The sequence below is a fragment of the Salvelinus namaycush genome, chromosome 38 (genome assembly GCF_016432855.1).
Source record: "Salvelinus namaycush isolate Seneca chromosome 38, SaNama_1.0, whole genome shotgun sequence".
Taxonomy (NCBI): domain Eukaryota; kingdom Metazoa; phylum Chordata; class Actinopteri; order Salmoniformes; family Salmonidae; genus Salvelinus; species Salvelinus namaycush.
In genome coordinates, this window is record NC_052344.1 from 171,198 (window position 1) to 185,298 (window position 14,101).

Below are 14,101 nucleotides of genomic sequence, written 5' to 3' on the forward strand. Positions count from 1 at the left end.
ACACACACCACCTAACTTCCTGGCAATACACGCTGGGTCCTTTAAAAATGATGATATCATCTCATCTAGTGTGTGTGCCTCATTACCTTGCCTTTCTGCCAGTTGAATTGAGTTCAATGCCCGCATGCACCCACACACACTTGCACAACACCTAAATATTTTGGCTGCTGCACAGTAGTTTCCCTCTCCATCAAAGACAACCCCAACAATAGCTGACCTTCCATTCCCAATGAGATCTGTCTGTTGTTATTGAGCTCTGAGTGCCATTCAGTTGGATCTGATATGAACTCACTTTAACCTTTACTTCATACCCATCCCGGATCCGGGAGCATCCTCATCAAAAAAGCTGACTAGTATAGCCTAGCCTAACGGGACAGGGATATCATATAATATAATTTCATGAAATCACAAGTCCAATACAGCAAATGAAAGATAAACATCTTGTGAATCCAGCCATCATTTCCGATTTTTAAAATGTTTTACAGCGAAAACACAATATGTATTTATATTAGCTGACCACAATAGCCAAACACACAACGGCATATTTTCACCATGTTTCCACCGCATAGGTAGCCTTCACAAAACCCACAAATAGAGATAAAATTAATCACTAACCTTGAACAACTTCATCAGATGACAGTCTTATAACATCATGTTATACAATACATTTATGTTTTGTTCGAAAATGTGCATATTTAGAGCTGCAAATCGTGGTTATACATTGTGAATATGTAGCAACAATTCACCAAAATCTCCGGAGATATTTTGGACATTCACCTTATCTAATCAAAGAACTCATCATAAACTTTACTAAAAAATACATGTTGTACAGCAAATGAAAGATACACTGGTTCTTAATGCAACCGCTGTGTTAGATTTTTAAAAATAACTTTACTACAACATACAAAATGCATTATTGTGAGACAGCGCTCACATATTCTCCGCCCTGTTAGGGTCAACATATTCCACAGAAATACGAAATAACATCATAAATTGTGTCTTACTTTTGCTGAGCTTCCATCAGAATGTTGTGCAAGGAGTCCTTGGTCGAGAATAAATCGTTGTTTGGTTTTAGAATGTCCATTTCTTCTGTCGAATTAGCAACCTTGGCTAGCCATGTGGCGTGAACATGCCCATCAACTCTTGGCGCAAAGAACGGAAAATTCCAAAAGTCCCAATAAACGTCGAATAAACTGATACAACTCGGTTGAAAAATCCTACTTTATGATGTTTTTCTCATATGTATCAAATAAAATCAGAGCCGGAGCAATTCGCCGTGTATACCGAACGCTCTTCAGAAGACAATGTTGAGGTCCCCCGGGCGCCGTCGACAACAAACAAAATACCGGACCTGCCACTCCAAAAGCTCTTATTCGGCCTCAGATCAAGCTAGACACCCCATTCAACCTTCCACTGCCTGTTGACATCTAGTGGAAGGCGTATGAAGTGCATACATATCGATAAATAAAAGCCAGTTGAATAGGCAGGCCCTGAAACAGAGCCTCGTTTTCAGATTTTTCACTTCCTATATGGAAGTTTGCTGCCAAATGAGTTCTATTTTACTCACAGATATAATTCAAACAGTTTTAGAAACTTCTGAGTGTTTTCTATCCAATAGTAATAATAATATGCATATTGTATGATCTAGAACAGAGTACGAGGCCGTTTAATTTGGGCACGATTCTTTCCAAAGTGAAAACAGCGCCCCCCTATTGACAATAAGTTTTTAAGCTCCTGAGTGGCGCAGCGGTCTAAGGCAATGCATTTTAGTGCAAGAGGTGTCACTACAGTTCCTGGTTCGAATACAGGCTGTATCACATCCGGCTGTGATTGGGAGTACCATAGGGCGGCGCACAATTGGCCCAGCGTCGTCTGGGTTTAGCCGGCGTAGGCCGTCATTGTAAATAAGAATTTGTTCTTAACTGACTTGCCTAGTTAAATAACATCTGGTGCTGGGATTATTAGCAACTTTGCCTTCATGTGCACACTGAGCAAACATAATTGTAACCACCTGAATGTGCATGACTCTGGTTGTCTACTCTACTTCAAAGATTGACTTGACCTAGCTAATCTACCTCTAGTCAGTAGAGGATCTCAAAAGAGACCATCAAAACATAATGTCATTTCAATAAGAGTAATGGGCTGGTTTGCTGACAACTGACAGTCATCAAAGGAGTAACACACAGTGGGGTTTAATAATGTGGCTACATTGTACAGTAGTCCTATGTGCTCCATATTCATTTGTCCATCTATAAGATGTCTTATCCAGTAGCTGAGGAAAGGGTATGATACTTAAATAAATAAATGTGTAGTTATTCCCTTTACCATTAAATGGTTTGTTTCAAGGTTTTACTGCTAACCTACAAAGCATTACATGGGCTTGCTCCTACCTATCTTTCCGATTTGGTCCTGCCGTACATACCTACACGTACACTACGGTCACAAGACGCAGGCCTCATAATTGTCCCTAGAATTTCTAAGCAAACAGCTGGAGGCAGGGCTTTCTCCTATAGAGCTCCATTTTTATGGAATGGTCTGCCTACCCATGTGAGAGACGCAGACTCGGTCTCAACTTTTAAGTCTTTACTGAAGACTCATCTCTTCAGTGGGTCATATGATTGAGTGTAGTCTGGCCCAGGAGTGTGAAGGTGAACGGAAAGGCTCTGGAGCAACGAACCGCCCTTGTTGTCTCTGCCTGGCCGGTTCCCCTCTCTCCACTGGGATTCTCTGCCTGTAGAATCGGTAGAGATACTCTATTACAGGAGCTGAGTCACTGGCTTACTGGTGCTCTTTCATGCCGTCCCTAGGAGGGGTGCGTCACTTGAATGGGTTGAGTCACTGACGTGATCTTCCTGTCTGGGTTGTTGCAACCTCTTGGGTTGTGCCGTGGCGGAGATCTTTGTGGGCTATACTCGGCCTTGTCTCAGGATGGTAAGTTGGGGGTTGAAGATATCCCTCTAGTGGTGTGGGGGCTGTGCTTTGGCAAAGTGGGTGGGGTTATATCCTTCCTGTTTGGCCCTGTCCGGGGGTATCATCGGATGGGGCCACAGTGTCTCCTGACCCCTCCTGTCTCAGCCTCCAGTATTTATGCTGCAGTAGTTTGTGTCGGGGGGCTAGGGTCAGATTGTTATATCTGGAGAACTTCTCCTGTCTTATCCGGTGTCCTGTGTGAATTTAAGTATGCTCTCTCTAATTCTCTCTTTCTCTCTTTCGGAGGACCTGAGCCCTAGGACCATGCCTCAGGACTACCTGGCATGATGACTCCTTGCTGTCCCCAGTCCACCTGGCCGTGCTGCTGCTCCAGTTTCAACTGTTCTGCCTGCGGCTATGGAACCCTGACCTATTCACCGGACGTGCTACCTGTCCCAGACCTGCTGTTTTCAACTCTCTAGAGACTGCAGGAGCGGTAGAGATACTCTTAATGATCGGCTATGAAAAGCCAACTGACATTTACTCCTGAGGTGCTGACTTGCTGTGATTATTATTATTTGACCATGCTGGTAATTTATGAACATTTGAACATCTTGGCCATGTTCTGTTATAATCTCCACCCGGCACAGCCAGAAGAGGACTGGCCACCCCTCATAGCCTGGTTACTCTCTAGGTTTCTTCCTAGGTTTTGGCCTTTCTAGGGAGTTTTTCCTAGCCACCGTGCTTCTACACCTGCATTGCTTGCTGTTTGGGGTTTTAGGCTGAGTTTCTGTACAGCACTTTGAGATATCAGCTGATGTAAGAAGGGCTATATAAATACATTTGATTTGATTTTGATTTGATTTCTCACTTACTGTAGGCCAAAAATCTTACACAGGGCTTTTTGCCCTGACAAGAGGTTGTGGTTAATTGAGAAAATGTTGAAGAAATGGGTATTTCGGATTAACTGGAGTATTGTCACTTAGAGGAAAACACTAGTAGCTCCCAAATATTTTATTATCTAAAATCACAGTTCATTGTGGTTTCACGAGTCATTTGGGAAAGAAAATAAAACAACTATATGGGAGAAACAGTGCATTTGAGGTAATGGTATAATCACAATATAGCCAAATTAGTAATAACAGTCACAGATTGTTGCTGGACAATATTGTATGTAGCAGTGTGCTCCAAGGGATACAGTCTTTTATAGTAGGGTGGGACTGGTAAGGCTTTCAGTCAATTACTTTTCATATTTTTTCCAATTCAACAGAAAAACTTTAACAGTTCCCAGTTACCCATATGAATAGTGAGGTATTTTACAGTCTTGTTTGTGCCAATAGTTTGTCACGGATGAATAGGAGTGGAAGGTAGGAGTCAGGTGCAGAGAGCAGAGGGTTCAAGAAAAGTAGGTACTTTTATTCCAGCACAAACGGTCATGCCCAAACACAGGGCTGAAAACACTGACCAAAACACAGGGTAAAAACGGTCCGGAGCACAAAACCACAGCCAACACTAAACGTGAACACAAAATAATCACCCACAAACTAGAGCGGGCCTAACAAGCTTAAATAGGCTAGAAAATAAAGAAAACACAAATAGGAACAGGTGCAACTAATCAGACAAAACTAACAGAAAAGGAAAAAGGGATCGGTGGCGGCTACTAGGCCGGTGACGACGACCGCCGAGCACCGCTCGAACAGGTAGGGGAGCCAACTTCGGCGGGAGTCGCGACATAGTTATGTAGTCCAATCTGGCATAGTATCAACATTGTAGTGAAGAGAGAGTAATAATACCAATAAATGTTGTTTCTTTCTTCTGAGAGAGATATACAATACACACAACTTCTTTAAATAAGTGCTTGTTTTTAGCTTGAATTGAAGTCATCAAATTCAGATTAACCAGAAGTATGTGAACGGCCTCCAACACAGTGGCTTCCTAGAAATTTGGCATCAACAGCAATAACAACTGAGGGATGTGGTCATCTTTTTACTACAGCCTACTACAAGGTCAGACAGTGTAAACTCATTACTACAGTACTCTACTGTATGCAATGTCTGCCATTCCTATTTAGACCATTTTCAATCCATAAACAGTTGACAGTACCACTAAATATTGGATAAATGTACCAATGCAGAATAACTATTAACTAGCTATTGCAGAATATGATCCAGGCATTACATGTATGTAAACTACACACACAGGTGTTATAACTGTGCTGTAAACTAATATATTCTATCCTCCATGTGACTGTCCAACCTGAAGTTGTGTTTCCTCTTATCTCTATGCACACATCACTGTTGTTTATTTTCTTCCACATATCTTTAGCTTTCTTTCACTGAAAATGGAGGTAATCACATGCACAGTTCTATTCACATCTTACACTGTACTACTCCTGCTTGCATAAGCAAGAAGAGGCACTCCAGTCTGGCCAGCCAATGAAAGTACTTGGGGGTGTGCTCCTCGAAAAGAACATGCTGTCCTGACCTAAATTAACTCCATTCAAACCTGGCTGCAGTGAAAGCCAACCTAAGTGGCTGTCACGAGTGGTGTGTTTTTCTTAATGCGTTCCTGATTGGATAAAGCGAGTGTCAATAACATTAGTTTTCACCCATACGGTAGTACAGGACCTGCCCTCACTATGCGTGTTGTTTTTAAATCGAGAGTCGGTGCAAACTCCAGTAGAGAGAATGGCGCGCAAATCAGCCCAAGATCTGTAATAGAGAGTTGTGCGTAATTGTTTTGATACCACATAAGAAAAGTGTATATTGCGATGGTTGTAAAGTATCCTAGACACACTAGTGTAGTTTGCACATTACAAATTAGGTTGGTTACCTTCTCTCTCTGCAGCGCGAGCTACGTGTAATCGAAGTCCAAAGATTATTTTTTTTGCACATTCTCTTGAGCATGTCTCGTGGAATCTATAGCGTTTTCAATTCTAAAGAATCTCGTCACTCAATAAACAGTAGCGTCATGCATTTTTTCAACTGTAGCATTATTATTTAATGTTTTTATTTAACCCTTATTTTACCAAGTAAATTGACTGAGAACACATTCTCATTTACAGCAACGACCTGGGGAATAGTTACAGGAGAGAGGAGGGGGGATGAATGATCAAAAGTTGCAACTAGTCGTTGTCCTTTCAAATAAGGATCCCTTAGGCTCGCGTCCTGCTGCGCAACTATAATTCCTGGGTGACTAGTCTATACGTGAGTTTTTACACATTATCAACCATATGTCATAACTAATACCTTTACTAGCCTACTGCCGAGGTTGGCCCTGGCACACTATAGCCTAAATTAAACAATGTATAGCATACTGTGACAATGTGGACATATGGAGGAAAATGAATGGGCACATAATATGCAATTATGAAAATTATAAGTAATTTTTTTATTTAACCCAATATAATTTTTTGAGCAAATGATTGCCTTTTTCAGAGACACAATACAAAATATACAGGTATATTTTTAATTAGGCTCAGTTTTGCAACCTTTTGTATCCAAAAACAACATCTAAAAAAAGTATTTACATAAAAATGCACTAAAAATGCCACTTTGGATATCCATACAACCACAAAAACCTGAACAAAAATAAGTTACTATAATTTTTACAAGGAAATATACAAAGGTACACTTCAAACTTTATTACAGTTACATGCAGTGTAACTTTGTCTTTAATCTATATAGTGCCATGTCATGCTCAACATGAATTCAACACACAATAAGAGGCAAATTGTTGATTCACATATTTATGTTTGCAAAGTGCCCAGTGGTTATAACACATCTGAGAGCGTAGGCTACTCTGGTCAAACTGGAGCACATTATAAATAAGTTAAAGGAAACCAACTGATTTTAGGGCGGCATAATAATAATAATAATTAATACTGCAAAATGGGAACTCATATATTCTAACTTTTTCCAATAATTTCTAACTATGCAATGAATAATCCCTATTCATTTAATAATTTTTCCATAAAAATAAGACAAATGTTGAAACTTTGGCAGGTTCTTTCCCTTTCGCAGTAGGAAAACTTAATAATAATATATTATTTGCATGTAAACTTTTATCTAGTTAGGTCATGTAACATATAAGTCATTCTGATTGACAGTATGGCCTTAGTGTAGCGTTGGGTCAATTACATTCAAATTCAGTCAATTCAGGAAATAAACAAAAATTCCAAATATTTTCTCTCATTGAAAAGCATTGAGGAAAATTGGAATTTGAAGACTTTGTTTACTTCATCAATGAAATAGAATTGACCCCAACCCTAAAGACCAGCTTTTGAATAATAGGCCTTCAAACTATGTACTACCAATGAACACTGCAAAAAGCCACAAAATAGAAACAACTGATTCTTTGATGAGATACCTGATTTAGAAATAATCTGCATTTATGACTATCAATTATACCTGAACAAGGATATCATATGACCACTTTTACAAACAAACAATATATTTTTGAAAACTGCACAGCAATTCTTCAAGACACGTATTTTATCAACATAATAATATTATGTTTTATGTGCTACATATGAAACATAGGTAGTAAAAATAAAACTGAGCAAAAAGGGAAAAACATTTTGGCACACTGCTACATTTTCTGCTTTTGAAGCGATTGGATTAAATTGAGTGCCAAAACTTTAGTGTAAATATTCAGTGCTTGCACAGCCTCCTTCCCTCCTAAAGGCAGGCCATTTTGTATCCTGTCTTCTCTTCTATCCATCTTCTCTTCTTCAGGTCCTGAAGTACAGTATTCAACGAAAAAGGAGGACTTCTCAGCGCTGTGGGGAAAACCAATTCATATTAGCTCTGTTCACAGAAGGGGTTATGGGTACATAGCCTGAAGGTTATAACACATACATAGTAAAGACAGTTTAGTTGTCCAGTATCATGCATTGTGTTTCTGTTGAAGCAAGAAAACAGTGCAAAAGTGTACATTAAATGTCAACATGTCACTCAAGACAGACTGCTGCAGAGCGAGAGAGCAGCAGCTTGCAGAGCTTATTCTCTTGAAAACAACCCTTAATCATACAAAGCCTGCTGATGACGTGTTACTACTGTTCTGCACTTGAACTAGGCTTGCTTAAGTTAATATTAGACCAGATAGCTGGGGCGTTTACGAAAGTGTGTCATCTACACTTTTTAACATCTCACTAAGGCTTCACATTTAAAATCCAACATAGGCTTAACAACTGAAATGCTTATGTTAATAATAAGGTTATTAGAACAACCGGGATATGCTCATTTTACAGTATGAAATTGGAAATGCATGATGATGAAGTTCTTACCTTGGTATTAGTGTTCATGTGTCCTGGAATCGTTTTTGCTGGGTGTCTGCTCTACTGACTTTGACACAACTTCATCCTCTTCACTGGAATGCAACTTTTTACCTGTACTTTGGGGTTCTGATAAAACACAATTTAAAGATATGTCAGTAAACAGCAGTTTTTCTACAAAAAGCTAATTTCCCGCCCTGTTGAATAGTTCAGAAATTAGGTTTATCATCAAGCTAAACAGCCAAGTCAAATCAAATTGTATTTGTCACATGCGCCGAATACAAGTGTAGACCTTACAGTGAAATGCTTACTTACAAGCCCTTTACCAAATAAACTAAAGTAAAAAAATATATAAAAAAATAAGCAAAAGTGGTTATATAATCATGCTATTCATTAGGCCAGAGCAAAACAAACATTCAAAACTCAAGATGAGGAAGAAATCAAAGTGTTAAATAGCTTGACACACAGCGTGTCTTTCTGGAAAGAAAGTAAGTACCAACGGAATCAAGCGGTGTGCGGTACAAAGTATAGGCTTTCTGCGAGTGTATCAGTGCAGTGACGCAGAATCTCGCAGATTGCAACAATTTAATTCGACTGTGCCATATTGTGCGATGGAGACTGTCTGAATTGTTTTTGAACTAAAATCCTCAAGTACATTTTCAAAACTGCATAATTTACCTGGATTTGCAGGTCTTTTCCTTGCCCCGTTGTGAGAGTGGTGACAATCCGTCTGTCTCTCGTTCTTCTCGGATAGCTCAGCCCCGTTCGCAGGACAGCTCCGTCGGACTCCGTTATCATGATTCCCGTTATGGTCCACATTTCCAGAGGACCAGACTCGCTTATGAGGCGGTCTGCTGTAAAAGTCTGGCACGTCACTGCTTTTCATCGGTTCCCATTTATAATCTCCCTGGGGAAGGGGCTCGTCGTTTAGAAAATCAAAATTCCATTTGTCAATAAAAACCTTCTCCATCTCTTTCATTTGAACCAAACACTCCCTCCCAAATTCGTCATGATCCACCGATCCGAAAAGATTTCGGCAAATCTGGGGCTTCGTGTGATCCGTCGGTCGCGGATCCACCCTTTCCAACGTCGGACTCCCATTCGAAAGACTAACATTTGACATGTTGTTACACATATGAAAACGACCCTAAATCGTGACGGTTTATCCCAAAAAACAAGTATTCCTTTTAAATAAGCGACCTGGTTCACAAGATGTAGACGCATGCATAGCATCCGTAAAACAGCCAACGTGATTACCCCTCAATCTGCCCGACTAGTGAAGGTTTAGTTCTGTTGGTTGTTTTCTGCCGTTTGACTACGGAACTAAGTCATCTGTGCTGTACCAAAGATGATGGATATACTGACGAGATACATGTCCCTAACAATGGGAGTCGTTGTCCACAAGCGGCACCCTGAGCTGTCTAGCTCCCGCCTATCCTTTCTTTGGATTGGTGGATACATCTTATTATTGTAATCAGTTTTTCAATATTCGATGACGGCTGTTGACGTCAACCGCCTGTACTGAATGGGGAGAGGTGCTATGCTACTAGCCTCATTTCATTAATATGCATAACCATCTCGAGACAACTCCAATATAAAGTGTTTTTCCGTAAAAGTTGCCGGGATGTCATGTCTTTCTTATATCAGTATACTCGTAACAACTTAAATATTACGAAATTTATATTCGATCAAATTAACCTCACTTAGAAAATAATCCATACTTTTTTGTTGAACAAATTCGACATTCTTAATGACCCCATAAAAAAACGCCTTGCTTGGTGGGCGAAACAACGAATAACACCTCCTGCTGGAGGGAGACAGATGTTTTTTGCTGTTGGGCCTCTCTCTTCCTCTCCCTGGCTGTACCCAATATGGCGATACGGCTCGTGTATACTAGCACGCAGTAAATGTAGTGCTGCTTCGGCCGCCCAGAGTGGCTCGCTTGTGGGCGTGCTGGCAACATATGGCAGCTACTCGATTGTGCGTCAAGAATTCAGCATAGCAAGTTTGTAGGAAGGTCTGGTTATTAAATGCGTTAAGAGTTTAATCCATTCTTCATTTAATTAATTTATTCAGAGGTAAATGGTAATATGCTCTAAACCGCTCTGGTGACAAACAAACTTTGCTGCCCTGTTTCCAATCGTCCACAATTGCTGGGAGAACCTGTTCAAGTAAGTTAAGTAAATACATTTAGAAAATGTAAAAAAAAAAATATGTATTATGAGCTAACTAGCTACAGTGCAGGCTAACTCAAATGAGCTGCTAGGTATCTAGCCAACTTTACATACTGTAACTTCATATTAGCTAGCTATCTTGTATTTATCACTGTAAAAAAAAAAAAATCGAAACGCATTTGTAGGTAGCTAACGTTAGCTAACAGCCATGCAGGAGGGTGAAAGGATAGCAGCCCCAACTGTCAAAGTGAGAGAGTAGGCTTTTCTGGATAGGGCAGGTACTTTTGTGTAGTTCCAGTCCCTACAAGTGACGACGGAGATAATTGTAACAATATTCAGTGTGGTCTAATTTGAGTATAATGAAGTCTGTTTCTGTGCTCAGAGCTGTGAAAGCCTGTCTGCGTATGAAGAGGTACCAATGAAGTGCAGTGGTTCTCAGTGCTGGGGACTCAAAGGGGAGCACTTTTTTGTTTTTGCCTTAGCACTACACAGCTGATTCAATTGGTATTTATGTATTAATTAGTGATGATATCCTTGATATGACCCTGCTATTGTCACATGCACATGCATCTATCTATCCAATTTTATCATGATTTGTTATAAGGGTATTATATTTTATTATAAACTGTGTGGTGCCAGCCCTGAATGCTGATTGTCTGACAGCTGTGATATATCAGACCGTATACCACAGGTATGACAAAACATTTATTTTTACTGCTCTAATTACGTTGGTAACCAGTTTATAATAGCAATAAGGCACCTCTGGGGTTTGTGGTATATGGGCAATATACCACAGCAAAGGGCTGTGTCCAGGCACTCCGCAATGTGTCCTGCCTAAGCAGTGGTATATTGGCCATATACCACACCCCCCCGTGCCTTATTGCTTAAGTAATCTACAATGACCTGGTGATGTAGAAGTCTAATAATGACATCATCTTACATATTCCTACAGATACTTTGTTACTGGAGATTCCTTCAAACTGATTTCCTAGTTACCGTGTAGGGTACTGCAAGGTTGGGTGACCAGGGCCATCTGGGACTGCCTCCTGGGGGAATTCATGCGTGTGAAGACTACCTGTGTCCTGCATAACTTCATGAGTATGGACACGAGGACCTGGAGGGGTTCTGCTGCCGTGTGCCAGAGGAGAGGTCTGCTGGATGGGGACCAACAACACAGCACGGGAGGCAATCCATAAGTGGGAGATCTTCACCTCCTACTTCTTCGAAGAGGGTGCTGGCCCCTGGCAACAGCATATACTACACTGTAGATGGCTCTTTTAAGAGCCATCCACATTGCAATAAGAGTATTCTTCTATTTACTTAGCTATGTCAACTGCAGTTATTACATTTCCCAGTTTCTCTCCTTTTGATTTCTACTTCTCAGGTGAGGGTGCTGTTCAAGTAAGGGTGATGTCTGTACAAAAACAAAACGGGTGCTTTTAAGAGTCACCCATATTGAAAACATTTAGAACAAGTAGACACCCTATAACCCACACCCTTGTGTATCAATCTGATTGTGTTGTGCAGTAAGCAGGCTCAGGTGTATAACTGTGGCTCCTTCCACCTTCAAAGAATGGGCAAGGGGACCAACCATGGAGAACAGTAAGACACTTCATTATTTCTATTCATATAACTACGCTATATTGTTTGTCCTCTGATCTGCAAGTTTTTCAGTATTAAGTACTTTGCAGCCACTTAGTTTAGACACCAGGTGAGACCACACAAACAGATTGGTGCAGTTCAGGTATGAATCTGAGATTATTTTTCAGTCATATCTAATACCAGGAGTATCAAATTCCAGTCTTTGAAGGATGGTGTGTCTGTCTGCATGTATGTATTACAATTATACACTTCAACAGTGTTTACCAATCCTGGTCCTGGGACATCAATGGTTACACATTGTAACTAATAAACTAGAAAACAGGATTTAACTAGTTAAAGGCTGATTTGTATTTCATATATACAGAAATATAATTTAAAAGACAGTACACTACACTTCCTATGCATCATGTAAATACTCTAAAACCAGTAGTATTTCATCAAATGAGACTTAATTTCAACCAGTAAAGAATGTGAAACGCTTTATTGAAAGAAGTTCATTATCCAAGTGTTATAAATAGATGCATTATAAATATTATAAATACAAGTTCAATCTGTACCTCAATGCACATCTGTGGTGTATTATAAAAACAGAGGAAGAAAGAGGAGGCGGCGAGAGGTGTAAAGACAAAGGGAAAAAGGTAAGAACATAGGAGCAGGGAAGACAGCATATGATTAATGAATCACAGTGGTGCTACCCAAATATTCTCTCAGTTCATCACAATTACATAATAGTGGCCCGAAGGTTATCTTAAAAGCGGGTGAGGTGGCGATGATGGGACTGGGGGTTGGCATCCTCTCACATCAAAACATATCTGCAGACGAAAGACAGATGGAGTGGGCATGTTTAAGCCTGATGTTTTTATTCTAACATTGTTAGACGTAATAAGCAGGAGGTGAAATGCAAAACTGACCTTGGATCATTAACTCTGGGACTACTGCATCTATCTGTATTTCAGTGTAAAGCATCTTTTTAATAATACTTCCTGTTGACCTGACCAAGTGACCTCTCACCTCTGATCATAATGTGCCCTCTGTCAGCCAGTTCAGATGTGGGAGGGGTTCACCGACACAGCTGATATAACCTAGAGGATTTAAGGAGAAGAGGGATGAAGTGAAGGAGAGGCTTATTGAGAAAATAAGGTAGTTAGACAATGTTCAACAGGAATCTGTTTGTGGTCTCACCTGGTGTCCACACTAAGTGGATGCAGAGTACTTTATACTGAAAAACATGTACAGAGATGACGACAAACAATATAGCGTAGTTATATAAATAATGATGTTTCTAACTATTCTCCATGGTTGGTCCTCTCTTCTATTCTTTGAAGGTGGAAGGAGCCACGGTTATACACCTGAGCCTGCTTACTGCACAACACAATCCATCAATCAGATTGATACATGTAGGTGTGGGTTACAGGGTGTCTGTCTAATTGTTCTAAATATTTTCAATATGGGTGACTCTTAAAAGTGCCTGTTTTGTTTTTGTACATACATCACCCTTACCTGAACAGCACCCTCACCTGAGAAGTAGAAATCAAAAGGAGAGAAACTGGGAATTTAATAACTGCAGTTAACATAGCTAAGTAAATGGAAGAATACTCTTATTGCAATGTGGATGGCTCTTAAAAGAGCATTTGGTTGTGCATAGTGTAGTCTATGGTGTTGCCAGGGAACAGCACCCTTTTCGAATAAGTAGGAGGTGAAGATCTCCCCCCCACGGATTGCCTGTCATGCTGCGTTGTTGTCCCCCATACTTGAAACATCCTGCAGAGCAGCAGACCTCCTCTGACACACGGCGGCGAGCTGCAGATCCCCTCCAGGTCCTCATGTCCATACTCATGAAGTTATGCAGGACACAGGTAGCCTTTCACACGCCTGAATTCCCCCAGGAGGCAGTCCCAGATTGCCCTGGTCACCCAACCTTGCAGTGCCCTACACAGTAACTGTAGGCAATTTAGACGTTTACATCACCAGGTCATTGTTGATTCTCTCATCTCTCTCTACCAAGACTATTTGCATTGCCCCCCCCCCCTCTCTTTTACACCGCTGCTACTCTGTTGTTATCATCTATGCAGTCACTTTAATAACTCTACCTACATGTACATTACCTCAACTAACCGGTACCCCCCTGTATATAGTTTCG

General features: G+C 40.5%; 1 protein-coding gene across 1 annotated transcript; it reads right to left on the reverse strand.

Moving 5' to 3' along the window:
* Positions 1–6,281: 6,281 nt before the first annotated feature.
* Positions 6,282–9,578, reverse strand: cdkn1ba (cyclin-dependent kinase inhibitor 1Ba). The gene is made up of 3 exons (XM_038978020.1): positions 8,864–9,578; positions 8,198–8,314; positions 6,282–7,690 (listed from the first exon to the last, which is right to left on the reverse strand). Exons 1-2 carry the CDS (start codon positions 9,318–9,320, stop codon positions 8,205–8,207), a joined length of 567 nt encoding a protein of 188 aa, XP_038833948.1. The 5' UTR covers positions 9,321–9,578; the 3' UTR covers positions 6,282–7,690; positions 8,198–8,204.
* Positions 9,579–14,101: the final 4,523 nt, after the last annotated feature.